The 16788-nt window shown below is 38.5% G+C and overlaps 2 protein-coding genes across 2 annotated transcripts in view; one reads left to right on the top strand and one right to left on the bottom strand.

Annotated features, from left to right (window-relative positions):
* Positions 1 to 2311: 2311 nt before the first annotated feature.
* Positions 2312 to 8179, bottom strand: tmem170a (transmembrane protein 170A). Its single transcript, XM_084059757.1, has 3 exons — positions 7613 to 8179; positions 6435 to 6605; positions 2312 to 6166 (listed from the first exon to the last, which is right to left on the bottom strand). The coding sequence occupies exons 1-3, from the start codon at positions 7731 to 7733 to the stop codon at positions 6036 to 6038; spliced, it is 423 nt and encodes a 140-aa protein (XP_083915883.1). The 5' UTR covers positions 7734 to 8179; the 3' UTR covers positions 2312 to 6035.
* A 1263-nt stretch (positions 8180 to 9442) lies between these two features.
* cfdp1 (craniofacial development protein 1) overlaps positions 9443 to 16788 on the top strand; it is a 29211-nt gene continuing 21865 nt past the window's right edge. The window contains exons 1-5 of the mRNA XM_084059968.1: positions 9443 to 9761; positions 10085 to 10226; positions 10860 to 11097; positions 12276 to 12391; positions 16364 to 16495. Coding sequence (XP_083916094.1) covers positions 9695 to 9761; positions 10085 to 10226; positions 10860 to 11097; positions 12276 to 12391; positions 16364 to 16495 — 695 coding nt within the window. The 5' untranslated portion in view covers positions 9443 to 9694. The remainder of the gene's footprint in view (positions 9762 to 10084; positions 10227 to 10859; positions 11098 to 12275; positions 12392 to 16363; positions 16496 to 16788) is intronic.

The raw sequence follows: 16788 nt of genomic DNA on the forward strand, positions 1-16788 counted from the left end.
AGGTAATTGTTTTCCATCTACTGATAGGTAACTGTTTCAGACATTAAGGTTTCCACCTGACAGTTTCATTATGCTGCTGCAATGTCTGAAGAAGCCGATCAAAAAAAAGTTTTACTTTTATGTTTCTGTACACAAAAAGACCTTGAAACTTAAGTCTATTGATTCAGGTCTAGGGCTCAACAGGAATGTGTATACTATATATTGTATTTGCTTACGTTATCAGGAGCAAAAAATAAAAATGCCGGTATTTATACACAAACACATCCTCTTAATCCAAAGATTTTTATTACATGAAAATATTAACAATTGGCACTTAAGTTACTGTGGTAAAATCAACATATGAAAACTTTAATAATCTTGTAAAAACTCAGGATCAGACCAAAACACATGGCAACACATTGTACAGTAGTCATAAAGCAACACCTTGACATTTTGAATTTATTCAATTTCCTTTCCCAGGACCTTGCCACAATGTAGAATATAAGCTTCAGCATCTACAATTCAATTAACTAGTTTGCCTATGGCTAAAAGAACAGCAAATGCAAATGTATTCTAATATATTAATCATAGAGTGACGTGCTTGGCAAGGGTAAATAAAAACAACTTTTAAATTGTGAAAGTATCACTTTAAAAAATACACCAGATCTGGGCAAAATTCTAACGATTTGGGCTCAGTTTGAAGGGGTGGGAGGACTTGAAATAGTTTTTCATAACCACAAACCCCGTAATCGCAGAAATAATTATTTGATTCAGTCCAACCTTCATATTACATTTGTAAATACCCAGAGAGCTATTTCTGTAACACTCAAGTCACAAACAGCTACAGTTGTTAGCTAAAGTACTTAAAAGGGACTCAGATATCTCTTAAATAGTGCACTGTATGTTATCTTAAATAGATTACAGTACACATTCACAATTATTGAAATTCTACACTTCAAAAGTATCTGTATTAGTTCCATTCAGTCCGTAAAAAAACAGATGGTAGATTTTTGTTTGTGATGTTGATTTGTTTTAGTGAGGAATGATTAGGTTAACATTTAACAAAAAATGTGTTACTTGTATTTGCTCATTATTTTCATGTGACTAAAGATTAAATTCTAAATTTCAGTTTTTTAAGGGGGTATAGGTTAAAATGAGTGTTAAATAGCTCTAGATGTTCAGGTAGGGATAAAACATTTATCCAATGAGAGAGAGAGAGAACTCATACAGGATAAACTGTAAATTAGAAGTGATGAAACAAAAACAATAGTAGACAAAATTGGGACCTGGAACACTATAAACTTGAAGCTGATAAATTATTTTTGGATTTTTCTCCTGGTTGGACAATATTGCTATCCCAAACCCGAAAATGAAATAACTGTTTACTAAAGACTTGGAGAGATGCCTGTTACTGACACTCTCACTATGATTACCTTCAGAATAGAGCTTTAACTTGAACAAAAACCTAAATATATGAATTACAACACCACTACTATTTTTGCCCACATCTGCAATATATCAGTACAATACAGTGCACACATGCTAATATGAACAGTAAATTTACAACAATAGAAAAATAAACATTCTCTAGAATTTAGTGTCAAAGCAAGGCCCAGGGCTAGTCATAGCAACAGCAACAGAACATGGCTTTCTACAATTGCAAATCATTTTAGGCTTCATTAAAAAAGAAAAAAAGAAAAGTGAAAATGTTTTTTTTTTAGCCATAAATGCTTAAATCAAGTACCTGTTTGTTGCCTACAGCATTGGGGTATAATCTTCCTCACCGTTTGTAGGTTCTTAATCTAACAAAAACATTTCCACACTATTAAAAAATGAATAGTGAGAGATTTGCATTGCTATTAAGTTAGTTAACTGTACCTCAATACCTGGATGGGTATGTGATTCTCTGCCTTTCACACATGCATTGTAACCTGGAGGTTCTCCAGACTTTAAAGGAGAATTTTGGACTAAAGTTTTATTACCTTTTCTATGATGTTATGATATCTTAGGATGAATGGTACAGTAGAAAAATTTCATAACTCCACCCCTGGTCCGCCACAGCTTAAAAGCCCTCTAAGCTGCCTCATTCACTAGAATGGGGTATCTGACTTACAGTTGAAGCGGATAGGCCTTAGGTTAGATCACATATTTTAATAGCTTTTATTTTTTTATTTTTTGGTGAGATCTGATGTTCATAGTGACAGAACACTATGCAATAAAAAAAAACAGAAGTCTCGCTATACGAGATTGAAATCTCGTCTAGCGAGACTCCTGTTTTTTTTTTTTTTTTTGGACAGTGTTCTGTCACTATGAACGTCAGATCTCTCACAAAAAAATAAAAAAAGAAGCTATTAAAATATGTGATCTAACCTAAGGCCTATCCGCGCACCTTTTTAAGCTGTGGCGGGCCAGGGGTGGAGTTATGAAATTTTTCTACTGTACCATTCATCCTAAGATATCATAACATCATAGAAAAGGTAATAAACCTTTAGTCCAAAATTCTCCTTTAACTGGTGGGGCTGCATGTGTGAACTGAACGCAAATGTCCGACTCAGTGGGACCTGACATGCAACCGACTTTATGCTGCCACGAATTACAACCTCCGCACTCTGGTCTGTACATAGACCAATATTATTTGTCCAGCAGGAGCTATGTTGTAGCTTGTTGTCTACATTAGACCTACTTTGGTAGGAAAGTTTGTATTTTGCATGAGTGCATCAATGGCAGACTGCATGTCAAGCAATCAAATTCATCTGTCATGTTCTGTGGATGGAAATTAGTTAAAGAAAAGGAGTGGCTAACGTGTACGTCTACTACCCAGACACTGCCCCTCACCTTATCAAACTGACTGAAATGGACATTCTCCTGTTGCATGCTACATGTGTAAAAGGGCAACACTGGACAATGTTCCGACCTGATTCCTCTGACATTTTCCAGAGTGTGTGAAAACACGTTGCTCTTATTCCCACCACTTCCAAATGGAATTGACCTGAATGCTTACAAAGAGGGATATGACAACACTGAAAAGTGCTTAAGATACGAGCTGTGGTATTAATTTAAAAAGGAAAGGATTCCGTCACGCCCTTCTCTAGTTGTACATTAGGTGCTTTGGAGTTCAGCTGCAAAATATGAATATTTATAAAATATAGGGCTTCTCAACAAAGGTGGCGCGGTATAGTGGAATGACATAGCTTAATTGGGACTTGTGAAGTTTTAAAAGTTAGTATTACATGAGGCAAATTTAGTACAACCACTTAAAATCAAATACAGTGGTCTCTTGTTTTCTTGCCCATTTGTCTATGCAATTATGTGACATTTTAAAGAAGTCATTGTTTTATTAATTTGGTGTGACTGAGTTGTTGCTTTGTGTCCCAACAGAAAATGTTCTTTAATGCATCATTGTCCCTTTCTCGCTCTTAATTGAGGTGCATGTTGATACATTACAAAGAGGAGTTACAATGAGCACCAGGAAGCATTTAACGGGCCATGTGTACCTGCTTGGTGTACAAACAAGTCTAGTCCGTGATCACACAACTCCCTGCGTTGTTGTCACCTTGACTGGAAATAATACAAATCATTCTAAAGCCTTAACATGATTTGTTGCTAAGCAATAAAAAAAAGAATTAGAATTGTATTTGCTGCCTAGCTACATTCATTTAGTTAACATTCTTTCTGAAATATGGGAGCTATTGGATTTCCTATTTCAACAAAACAATTTCTACATAGGCCATTTTGACTACCGTACTTGTTCCTAAATGCTTAACAATTTATGAAAGCTATAGGCTCTCTTTGGTTTGAATAGATGAAAATAACATCAGTATTGTGGCAGCTTTGATCCCCATTAAGGGAGCTGATCAGGGTGACACGAAACAGCAGGGAGCATAGAAGGCCAGAAAAAGAACATTTACACAGACTATGAAGGTTAGTGTTCTGTCCGAAACACGGAAAAGCATGACAAAAAAATAAACAATAATAATAATGATCACATCTTTTGATTACTCCCTCTGTTCCGTGTGTGCTGTAATCTTCCTGACTTAAACCAACTGAAACACACCAGTGAAACTAACCACTCCCAGGATGAATTCTTCAATTTATAATTTAGATACCCTGCTGCTTGTGAAACCGTCCAATAATCCAGTAATACACAGCTTTTCAATCCAAACATTGCGAAAAATGTGTCGCCCACTTCTCTTCCTGTAAATAGCATTTGCTCCAAACAAACAAAATGGTATATAGGCTATGCAATTACAGATTTAAAACATAGTACACCACTAAGAAACAAGAGGCTTAAAAGCATTTCCCAGAGGAATTTATAATTTAGCTGTTGTACCCTACAAATATTGCAGGTTTAAAAGGCTTACACATTTCTGCACATTTACTGCAGAGAAAAAGCTTTATGTTTGGTCACAATAGAAAAAGCAAACGTAGAGAGACTGATTTACAGTATCCAGCATAGTTTAGGTTTCTCCTCACCCCACATAATTTAGAATATATACAGATTGGATAACCTGGAAAAACAAACTCGTTTTTGCACTCATTCTCTAGCATTATGCTTTGCATTATATAGTTTCTAGAGACAAGCTGGAATGGGACTTGATCAAAGAATGTTATTGACTTTCAGGAATCATTGTTTCAGCTCTGCTGAAATTGTCCAACCCGTGTCTGCCAGCCTATCCCTGTATATCACGTTTAAAACTTCGCTCTTTTCACTGAGAAACATAGAACATAATTCTGATCATCTCAAATAAGAGGAATATTAAATAATAAGACATCTCATATTTGCCTTAAAACTCATGGATATGAAAATGGACAACACGTAAAAGTAGGAAAGACTGGTGACTTAAAAACCTGAAATGCTGAAAAAGTGGCACCTGTCTCTGACATAAACCATGTGTGAAATAAGTGGTGGAATATGTGTTCAGGGTTGAGGAATTAGGAGAATACACAGGTAATTAATGTGAAAAACAAATTTAGAAAGAAATCGAAAAATAAAAAGTGGAATATGTACAGTATATGTACACAGATCTCCACACCACTTTGGAAAATAATCTGATTATAAAATATCAATTAAGGCCTCTTATAAAATAGCCGAAGTCTTGCATATATCTAGCACACACCTGACTTAACAGTCCATTTGTCTGCCTGCTGCCATGCCCGTCCCTCTACTCACTGCATGGAATCTCCTGACCGGAGCATAGCCTAACTGATGCCTGACAAGTCCCAGAGAAAGAGGAACAAGGTAGGATCTAGTAATAACGGCGTGGCTCCCATGTGGATCTCACACTTGTGTGGCCAGTGAATGACGTCAGTCATCTATGACGTATGACCCCATGCCCGACCCGACCTCCATTGACTAATATATAAAATTAAAGTTAATAAATATTTCTAAAATATTTCCACAATATGTGAAAAGAAATTGCAGGGAGTTGCACAAGAAATCTGGTGCTGATCGGTCCAGCGCTTCACAAGATTATCCCTGCCTGGACTCACACAGACACGCCCATTTCTTTCTAGACGGCTCGTCTCCCATTAGAGCCACGCCGCAAATAACAAGGTGAAACAGAGAGACAGAATGAAAGAGACGGGCAGACATAGTTATAAAATAGTACAAACACTCTGTCAATGGCTGGGCAGCATTATGACCCCAGAGGGACACACTGCCCTTTGGGGTCAACATCATCCTACTGTTACCCTATGTCCACTTATGTTACCCGTGGCTGAGATTCATCACCAACTTAAAGGGTTGCCATGGGATCAGCTCATGAAAACACAACAGTCTCCATGGCTTACCATCAGGCAACAAGTTCATTACACATACAGTATATAATACTTTCTGCTATTTTCCTTTGTGCCTGTATCAACCCAGTGCTGGAAAAGTTCTCGAGCCGTCCCCTCAGTATGATGACATTGTTTCCAACTTCTCTCGTTGGAACAAAGCCATTTGGAAGGGCTGATGTCTTGTGAAAGAGCAGGATAAGCCTCGGTTCTAAGCCACAAATGCAGCGGCTCTGATCAGGGTATGGTGTCTGGTCTTACCAGGGTAGACTGTGCCACTGCTAAAGGGTGGCCAGCACCCTGAGGAAGGATATGAGGAGGACGCATAATGACTGCCCCACACCAAAAACAAGTGCCTCCAAAGAAATCATAGTCTTTCCTGCTGCTTTGTATACACCAGCGATGGCAGCACCTGTAAACACAAATACCACAGGGATTTTTGTGAGTTTTACCGATTTTAAGGCTGATATCGGCTGATGACAGATTCATCGTGAATCCATAACCTTGATATGAAACAGGAAAATTATTATCAAACTAATCTATTCAGTTAGACTTGGTTACACTCACTTACACTTTTGTAATGTTTTTGAAAGGACATTTTACCCTGAGGGACAATTCCAAACAGTGTTTTTAAACGGCTTAGTGTTGTGAAAATTAAAAAAAATAGAATAAGAACTTACTGGTGAGGACGCCTCCACAAACCGGCCCCAAAATACCCATGAGGAGGATAGCAATGGGCATGAAGCGGGCCATCTTATGCTGTCGCAGAGTGGCCAGGGCAATGAGAGCTGCAGGCAAGTGGAAGACCAGAGAGGACACTACTGCCCACAGAAACACTCCATACCACATCTCTGAAAAGGGGAGTGAGGTATGACATTTAGGTGGTTTAAATTGCTGTTCGAGTTGTTCCGATACCAGTCTCAGAAAAACTGCCGATACTCCCTAAAATGCTGATATCGGTGAGTATGCCAGTCTGTGCCAGTCTGTGCAATACCATGCCATTGATCACATATTTCATATATCAGTGGTTCTCAAACCTTTACCCCCACAAATGGAACCAAATGGTTCGGCTCGGTATTGGGAGGGAACAACTGGTATCGGTACATCTGTAATTACTGTTCTTGTAAGGTTAATTAAAGTAACTATTCAGTCCATGCTTGCATTACCAGCAACAGTTTTGAGCATTTTATATGCACATGAGCGTTGGTCAATCAATCAAACTCTGCCACTAACCCACTCACCTTATATAAACACACTAAATCTGTGGAGTTACGTTAATCTGTGTAGCTTGCATAACAACAACTATGCTTCTCTCATAATGAGCTGAATGAACCTTACACACTCTTACACACGAAAGGTTACAGGCTAAAATGTAATGCAGAAGTAAAGCCTGCAAGTAAAAGCTTACAGTCACAGTCCACTCTACTACATAACTAGCCTTGGATCAAGATAGATGATAGGTGTATTTGATTGAGTCTGGCTTTCTACCTAAGTATCTGTAAAAGTCAGACTGGTTAAAATATCTATAAAAAAACCCCATCTATGATAGTCTTGATCCAATGCTACAACATAAAATGTACTTATATTATTGTCATGGAGGTGGGGGAATGGTGATTGATATCCTGTTTAAGACCAGGAAGTTAAGTCTAGCGACTGTAAACAAAACCTCTCTTAGCATCAGGCTAGGATCGAGATATAACTTCAGTACAAGAACTACACAGCCTTATGAAAGGCTCTGATTAGGAACTATAATCAAATAAGATCATTGAAATCGTGTCTAGTATCCTATATTTCAGTAATAGTATTTGGTTTTGCAGTAATAAGACACTGTAATGTAAACAAGCCTTCTTCCCTATACCTGAGAAGTCGGCGAGAGACGTGTCGTTTCCACGGTTGGTGCCATTTTTCCTCGGCACCAGATTCAAACTGAGGATTTGCTGGACGAAGCCTATGTCGTTATTATTATTCCCGTTCTGCATGTCTTCTTTACACAGGGCGGTGGGCGAGTAGTGAGCCGCGTAGAAAACCCATGAGAGAAAGAATGGATGAAGACGAAGCTACTACCACTGAGCTAGTGGATGCTAGCCGAGGAGGTAGCTGCTAGTATCAACACAACTTGGTGCTGCTGGTCAATGTTGCCAGGTTTTGGAACCAGGTCTATGAAAACAAGCCCAAAAGAAGCGACGAAATGGCTTTATTTACTCCACTGCGCCTTCTACAGTTTTGGTCAATATAAATGACCATTGACCAAATCTCTAGAGGCCGCAGGTGAGTAATTTCCGTCTGGAGGACATATTTTATTTTCTGCCCAAAAAGTGTATAATACAGAGAAGGTGGGGCCCTGAGACGTTTCCCACTGTGGAGAATGGTCTTTCAACAACACAAACCAGCCTTTGTTTCGATGAGGAGCGAAATAGTTTTCTTTGTTTTTTACTAAAGTTGGAGACCTTACACAGCAGTGGAATTTTCAGTCCATGGTAATAACACCCGCTCCTAACGGAGCGTTAGAGAGAACTCACTGACACTAACGCTCTCTGGACCAGAGGTAGATGCTTAATGAAAATGTTTGAGAACCACTGGTTTAAACAACATTAGAAAAAAGCCCAAATTAGCCACTACACTTAAGAAAACGTAACTTCTTCCAGCTGGCTGAGTCAGGTTACAAAAAAAACCGCAACCATCCACCAATATTTACAAGCAACTTTTATTTACAGAAAAACAAGCCAAAGGTCGCTTATAACAAGCAGACCTGGCAGCACTGGGTACTGGTCTGACGGCGTAGTCTGACGTCAGGAGTTTGGGTGGCGCCGGGTCATTGAGCAACTATGAACCAGGTTATATTATATAATGTCCTGTATTATTCTCTGAGCAGTCGGAATCATTATAGTTACATTATCAGTACTGGCTTATAATCTGAATTAAAGTCATGTCCTGGACGCACATTCCTCGATTCTTGCTACAGAAGTTTGAACGTGTGGGCTTGCTGTAGTGACTCCCAGTCCCAACACCACAGGAAGTAGTACATGACAAAAAAAAAGATAACAAAAAAAAACATTTTGTCGGTCCCGTCAATTTCACCCGCTCGTCAAGTGTATAGATTTAATTTCCGGTTGGTGGACTTCAAAATAATATTCAAGAATGTGCCTCGATCCTATTTGCGTGGTGGGACCAGTCTATGGGTGGGACTAGTCGCAAGCAAAGATGCTATTTTTACGTTTGACAGCCCATTCATCCAAACAGAAAAGTCCGATCTGATTGTATTAAACGACTTTGAAACTTGCCAACATTGCAGCTGCAGGAAAGCTTGGATCTGCCAAGTTTTTGTTGGATCTGCCAAGTTTTTGTTTCATAAAAATCCAACTTAGTTATGAGCTACTTTCTGACTGTCAATACATTCCGTGCGCAGGTGATTATTCTTCTAGTGTTGGAAGGAGTTTGGATTTGGAAGCTGCCTCCTGCATTATGTGCAAAAGGTGGTACGCCCGTTGAGTGATTTCCAAAGAAAAACATATTTGTGATGTGTCACTTTATGATTTGTGTTATTATATTGATTTATTCACAAGATTTCCTGATAATTATTTGTTTTTGTTATTATTCACCGCCACCATTTGTCATATGCTCTTATTGTGAATTATGCCGACCAAAAGTCACATTCTATATGCATCTGACGAGCGCGAGTGTGACGGAATACTGGTGAATGGTGGATTGTCCCACACGTTTCATGCACTGGAATTGAGTCTTTGTAGTGTATGTTTCTTTTTGAAAGGCTATCAGCCTCTTGTTTACGCGTAGCGTTTGTTAATAAACCATCGCTGGTAGACAACAACATTACACCGTGAGAGCCTGTGTGGAAGACATAGTAGCATTAACGGCGCTTTGCAGCGTGCCTCTCACTCCTTATTGTTTTGCATTTAGAATTCAATCGTCTTTGGAGAGGAGCATGAACTATTCCGATTATGATTCCGACGGTTATTCGTCAAATGAGGACGGAGACTATGTACCGTCAGGTGAGAATTATATCATACTTCATAATCTTCCATACAACTTTCACAATAAAGACCATTTCAGTCAATCTTGAGGGTCTGGTGGAACAATGTGGGTATATAGAATGATGGATTTTCCATCTATTAGATGGAAGATCCATCATTATGTGAGAGACTTGATATGTGTTGGCCTACCCAGATCCCCATTGTCATCCCATGAAAATGAACATGCAACTAATTGGCACTTTATTTTAGTCAGTGGCTCAGAGCATTTTTATGCTAAATGTTTTGTTTGTTTGTATGTTTTTGAAGCTGACCTGTCTCTCTCGCTCTGTGTCTGTCTCTAGATGATAACCTAAGTGAGGATGACATGGCCCAGTGTGAGAAGGAAGACCCTCTTGATGAGAATGATGATGTGCCACACGGTCATGAGGGAACCACAACGACCACAAAGAAGAAAAAGAAGAAGGGACAGGATATCACCATGAGGTGGGCAGAATGTCTGGAGAGAACAGTGTTTGACTCAGGTTTGATATACATTAGGCCACAGACCCACATTTCATATTGAATTGATATTTTCTTTTAACTCTGGCACTGGAACCCCAATCTACACTGTAAAATGAAATCCTCATTGTTTATTTAACTCGTAGCGTGTTGTACACTGAGTTACAGAACTACGGGTCCATTTAGTTCCTAGCTATTGAAGAATGTAGCTGGGAAAATGGTAAAAATAGGGTAAAAAATAATTATGACCGATACACCGGTCTGGCTCTAGAAGAAAGAGCAGAATATAATTTGCAGACCACCTGAAACTCGGCCCATTTTCATACCTAGCACACCTGGCCAATGAATACGCTATCCGGAACAGCTGTTTGGAGGAAGCTTGCCAAAGCTTTTATTGCCAGAGTCACGCTATTGAAGAAAATGTACACTTTCTATGTACTTGCCACCGGGCTGGTAGAGTTGAAATCTGCTGTCAGTTTCCAGCCACTAAAGTCAGCTTTCCAAACAGGCTGTTGGTTGTATTTATTAATTCAATGAAAGTTGTGTGTGGAAGAACTAGGGCTGTTTTAGTTGTTGTTATTAAAGATGTTTTGTGTTATGTTTTGCTAATATTCACAGAAAGAGGAAGAAAGGCTGTTTGAAACTAGAGGGAGAAGAGAAGGAAGGTAGTACAGCAGAAGAGAAAAACGAAGAGCCGCTGGAGGATGTTGAAGAGGGAAGAACCAACGTCTCCAAGAAAAATGACGACTCGGGTCAGAAGAAAAAGGCAGATGATCTCTGGGCCAGTTTCCTGAGTGATGTTGGATCCAGACCCAAACCCTCGTCATGTACCCCACAGTCTTCAAGTGCACAGCAGGTATATGGAGTTTTCCAAAAGTAGTTGTACAACCGTTGATTCTGATCAAGCACTACGATTAGCAGAGAGCTGTGGCTTATTTTCCATAACGGCGAGGAGTTGTTTAGCAACACATAATAATGTATAGAGAGCTGAATTAACTCCTCATCTAAACTTAATATCTCAGTGTTTAATTCACAATATGAATGCATGATCGCAGGCACAAGTGACAGGTTGGGCTGGGCGATACAGACACAATGAAATATGAGAGTATGTTTGAGTATGTTGACCAAATACCTCAATATCAATCTATTTCATTTTATTTTTATAATTGTCAAAAATACCAAGCAATCTGTAGCTGAAATCTCCACCCCATACCAAGCAATTCTTACCTGAAAAAGCCCCCCATAACCAATTTGTCACACTACAGAATAATGTTATTAATCCTTCAAAGTCGGCCATCCCACCCATGACCAAAAATTGCATTATAAAACAAAATGCCAGAAGCAACCAACCAGCCAGATTAATGATAAAAAAAATGCAAGGTTGTGAAAATCAAATCAAAAGACATTGTTTAAAAAGTCATGAAAAAACAAGCAGTATTCTCTCTGCTCTCTGCTCTGAATGCTGATGGTGTTTAGTAGGAAATATTGATTTCCCACTTGGGCACTTTACATTCAAGTATTGTTTAATTTTGAATCAATCCTGTGTTGACAAGAGTACAATGCTGAATTATAAGTTATTAATTGCCTTTATTTATAAAGAAACGCTAACCTAAATATTCGACATAGATTTATTCTCAGGCATTCAGCGTTATTATCAATCTGTGGCCATGTATCAGACTATTCAAAATGTGTCACAAAGTGATAAAAGGCAGGCATATCCTGTCCTGCTGAACTGGGTGCTGGATCAAAAATTCTACATGAAACAACAATGAAATCTCAAAACGTCTGAGGAAGAGCCTCCCGGCTCGAAACGTTACCACCACCAATAAAGAAAAAAACCCCGATGGGAACAACATTCTGGTGCGTGGATTTTATTGTTGTTTCATATATCAGCCTAAGTTAGTGATGTAATCATTTCTAATGTGCCATCTTCATCCAAGATGTGAAGGCTGGATATTTCATATCATCAGGTTGAAACTTTAGAAACCAGACTGCCAGAATCTTTGAGAAGTGTTTTTGTTTTTTCTCTGTCAGGTTGACGACGCATCTGTATCGAAGGGGCCTTTATCGTCTTCAGAGCCTGCCAAGTCCTCAGCACCCTCCAAAGTCACCATCACTAAGGTGTTTGATTTCGCTGGAGAGGAGGTCAGGTATGAATAATCCCACTTCTCTTCAGTTTTCCCACTTGACCCCTAGCGTCCTCAATGAAGTATATTGGTATATTTGGAAGTTTCAATTTGGAACAACGTAAGAGATCCTGAGTCTAATACATAAAAAAAAGTATATGTTCTTCTCATGAAAGATATTCAGCGAAAATAACAAGCAGAGAAGTAAGGGAATTTGTCTGTCTAGTAAATCAACGCACTCAAACTATAGTAAATAATATCACCATAGTTCACTTGGTATAATAAGAGAAAGTGCAGAATAATCAGGTTAACATGTAATGTTCAGCATTTAAAGCCATAAATAATGTTTGTGTTTACATGTATGCATTTATGCTTCAAGGCTACAGTTTCATTCAAATCTAAATGTCTCAGTGCTATCAGCCATTGTCTTTCAACAGTAATAACTTCTCAGTGTATCATTGAGCATAGATATAGCTAGTAACGACAGCACAAATAATTACTGTAAATTTATTTTAAATCCATGAAATAACCTCAAGAGAGCTATGGCCAATTTATGTATAGTTATTAATGGTCAGAACAGTGCCTATAGCTATACCAAACATCACCACAAGATGGGAGTAAAGCTCCATAAATGAATCTGCTTTCAGCATCAGCTTTAGATTATTAGTAGAAGTGTTGTGTGGCTGAAACTCCTGAGCTTTTATTACAAGGTCCTGCAACTCCTGCTTACTTACTCCTGAGTTTACTGCTTTTCTTAAAGTCAAATGTATTATTATTATTGTTTATTTTCCATTTGTCAGGTATGTTTGATTAGGAGGAATTTGCCTTGGTGATACATTGACTATTTATTATTTCTTTATATATATATATATATATATATATATATATATATATATATATATATATATATATATATATATATATATATATATATATATATAATAAAAAACATTTCTGTTAAAATCTGAAAAATGAAAAGTAAAGATATAAAACGATATACGTTAGGTTTATTATATGTGTAAATAAATACTAATTCAGTTGTATTTTGTACAAAAATACTTTCTTATAGTGGCAAAAGAGGAGGTGATTGCATGTATGTGTGCATGTGTGACCAACCACAGAGGAAAAGTGCTTAGATTAGCATTGTGTTAATACATTCTCATCTCGAGTCTCATGTAGTCATGCAGCTGCACCCATATAAACCATATTTCCCATAAAAACGCCTGAAATCTGAAATAGGATTTGACAAAACAACAAGACGTTAGTTCAGGGTAGAAAATAGGATTGAAATGAGATGCACCAGGAACCAAAATGGCATTCATGACTTTTTTTTTTTTGCTATGGGTTTTATTGAGGCGAATTCTCCAAGATGAAGCAAAAATAAATATGCTATCTAGGTTCTAATCAGGAAAGATATTTTAAATGAGAATGACATGATGTGCCATATCATGGGATATGGGACAGTACTACAGCTTTAGCTCTATGACAGAAACCGCAGGCAATTATCGCAACGCATGATTAACATCTTCCAAATGAGCTCATCTCTCGTTTAGCCCATTCTCGGTGTTCAGGCAAACAGGCTGTCGACCATCATTTCCTATTGAAATTCAGTGTAATTATCACAGCATATGATTAACATATATCACACAGGAAAACCTCATCACCACAGCCATGATGGATGCTTGTTGTACGGTGTAATCTGTGGTGTCACACCCATATGTTTACATTCAAGTAGAGCTTTACGTTATGGCATTTCTATCAGCTCTGTGCTGGAATTTTCTCCAGGATACGTTCTTATGACTATTCATATTCATTACGCATTCATTTGTTTGTCCTGTGTGGTCCTGTCATGAAATATGATTAGATTAGACTGTATTTAATTACATTTTAGCAATTTAAACTAAATGTAAGTTCATTTCTAATGTGCTATCTATCTATAGCCCAAAAATGTTATTTTGTGACTGAAGGATGAAGGCAATTTCAAAATGTCTGTTTACACTTGGATAACCTGTGATGAACATTTGCCATTTTGTATTTTATTTCCTTATTTTACTGCCATTGTATGGTCTAAATGTTATTATACAATTATGAGTGGAAACTTAGAGTATCAACCCGAGTGATTTGTGGACTCAGAGTACAATGTTGGACTGAATATTTAGATCCAAGGGAGCTTTACATAATGCTAGTAATTAATTAAACTAGGAAACGGACGCTGATGCCTAGAAGCTCATCCAGGATTATTGTAACTCACTGTCATGCCATTTGCCATCTTTTGGCGATTCATCTTCTGTGGACATGTACATTGGTTACCATTGTAGATTAAGGCACAGGCCAAACCCTCTCTCTCTTTTCATGTCAAGGAGGACCCAAAAGTGATATATATTTGGCTGCAGACCCCCATCTGAAAATATTTTTGTACCAGGTTCCCCCATACGAGATTAGTTTTGTTAAGAAAAAAATGATCTTCCACAAAAAAATAGATCTATAAGCTCACTACGCGTTGAAGTTGTGAGCTTGTAGATCGGCTGTATTCAAATTGCCAATGTATATATGGCTCAACGGGTTAAACTGATTTTGATGCTGCATTAACTAATTTAGCTGGGTACCCCCTTGGAACCCCCCCAAAGACCCCTGGGGGTCCCCGGACCCCACTTTGAGAAGCACTTCTCTATAGTCACGGTCACGACAGTCTCTCCACCAACTGTTCCGAGTCATTATCATTATGTATGGAGCTGTCTTATTCTGTATTATTCTGGCAGCATATGATTAGCATATATCACATTGGCAACCCTCCACTATAGCTCTGATGGATGCCAGTGGTTGTGGAGTCTTAATGTGTGATGGGTAATGTGGACGTTCCCAGAGGATGCAGTGGTTGATCCTGATATAGCTCGGCTGTCTCGTGGGAGAGACGCCTAGCCCAAATGCAGGCATATATACTGTGTAGATGATATGCACCCCAAAGTGTGTGTGTGTGTGTGTGTGTGCGACTGTGCACGCATGCACATGTATGTTGTGGAAGGGGATGAGTGCGCTATGCACTCTATGCACACAAAATGGAAACGACAGAATAGTTTCTGATAACATTTAGATTTAAGTTTTTACATCACTTTAAAGGAGTAGTTGACCCAAAAAATGAAACATAACGCGTCGTGTTATGTGTTTGTAGATTGTGCTGCTTTTGGATTGAGCTTGTAGATCGTGCTTGTAGATAGGCTTGTAGTGTTATGAGCAAGATAGCTTGGACATGAATATCCCTGCTCATCTCACTGCACCATGAGAAGAAGACAGCCGTTGATCTGTATCTACATCACAACAAGCTTAATGTCTATGTGGGCAGAGTCCAAGGAGGCTCTCATCCAGCCACATTTCCCTGTTATTACTTTGTTAAGGGGGGGAAAAACAAGGCTATAAATCTTATCTGATACAGCAGTGAGTGAAACTGAAAGTGCCCAAACATCTTTGACAAGGAGGGCCAGAAGCTAAGATGTAAGATGTTTTGTGGGCTGCAAGATAAAAAGAAAATAAAGAAATGTGTGACTAATAATTTTGCAAAGAGCAAGTAATGGCTTCATAGGCCTTATATATCTTCACATTCTTAAATTCAAAATACACATGTTGTACATGTAATTACTATACATGTACATTTCCCTGAACTTTGACCTTTCACTAAACAAATTCCTCTTGTCTTTTCAAACCATTTGAGAACTTGATATATTCTCATATCACTGCAAATATACAGTATGGTAACTGTTTAATGTTTACTGCACCACATTGTAGAACTCTCACTTCAAAATCACCTGCAAAACCCAATTTACTAATCATGTTAAAAAAGACCAAATGTTGAATAACCCATATAGTCCTTCTATAGAGGTACAACAAACTCGGTGTGTGGGGGGGGGGCAGTATGTACAGTAGTATGTATGATGTATTCTCAACATCATCCTGTCCTTAAATTCCCTCTTCACCTCCATTCTCATTCTTCCTCTGTGTCAGGGTTACTAAAGAGGTATCGGCAGACTCCAAAGAAGCTAAGTGTTATCTGAAGACCCAGACTACAGCAGCAGAGGACACAGGAGAGGAACAGGACAGACCAGCACCCAACAAGCTGCTTCTACCAGGTCCCAGGTACACACAAACACACACGCGTGATTTGTGTTACTTGGTGCGCGCCCGCACCAAGTAACACAAATGTTTTTTGTTTTTTTTAAGTTGCAAGATGAGACCTATAGTGCTCATGTGGCCTATAGTTGCTTCTTTTGGGCTTGTTTTCCTAGACCTGGTTGCTTATTTCTCTCACTAAACATGGCAACGTTGAAAGGCCAAATGAGGAACAGCGCCACAGTTCATAGAGATACATACAGTGGCCGAACACAGTATTGCGGGTCGTCTTTAGATCCTTTATTCTGAGAGGACATTGA

Source organism: Gymnoscopelus microlampas (assembly GCF_963454915.1).
Source record: "Gymnoscopelus microlampas genome assembly, chromosome: 6".
NCBI lineage: Eukaryota > Metazoa > Chordata > Actinopteri > Myctophiformes > Myctophidae > Gymnoscopelus > Gymnoscopelus microlampas.

Excerpts from the sequence above, each read along its gene's own strand:
- tmem170a (XM_084059757.1), bottom strand. The coding sequence starts at position 7,733 with ATGCAGAACGGGAATAATAATAACGACATAGGCTTCGTCCAGCAAATC. Across the intron at positions 6,606-7,612 it reads GTCTCTCGCCGACTTCTCAG|AGATGTGGTATGGAGTGTTT; the intron begins GTATAGGGAAGA and ends TCCCCTTTTCAG. Across the intron at positions 6,167-6,434 it reads TTGTGGAGGCGTCCTCACCA|GTGCTGCCATCGCTGGTGTA; the intron begins GTAAGTTCTTAT and ends TTGTGTTTACAG.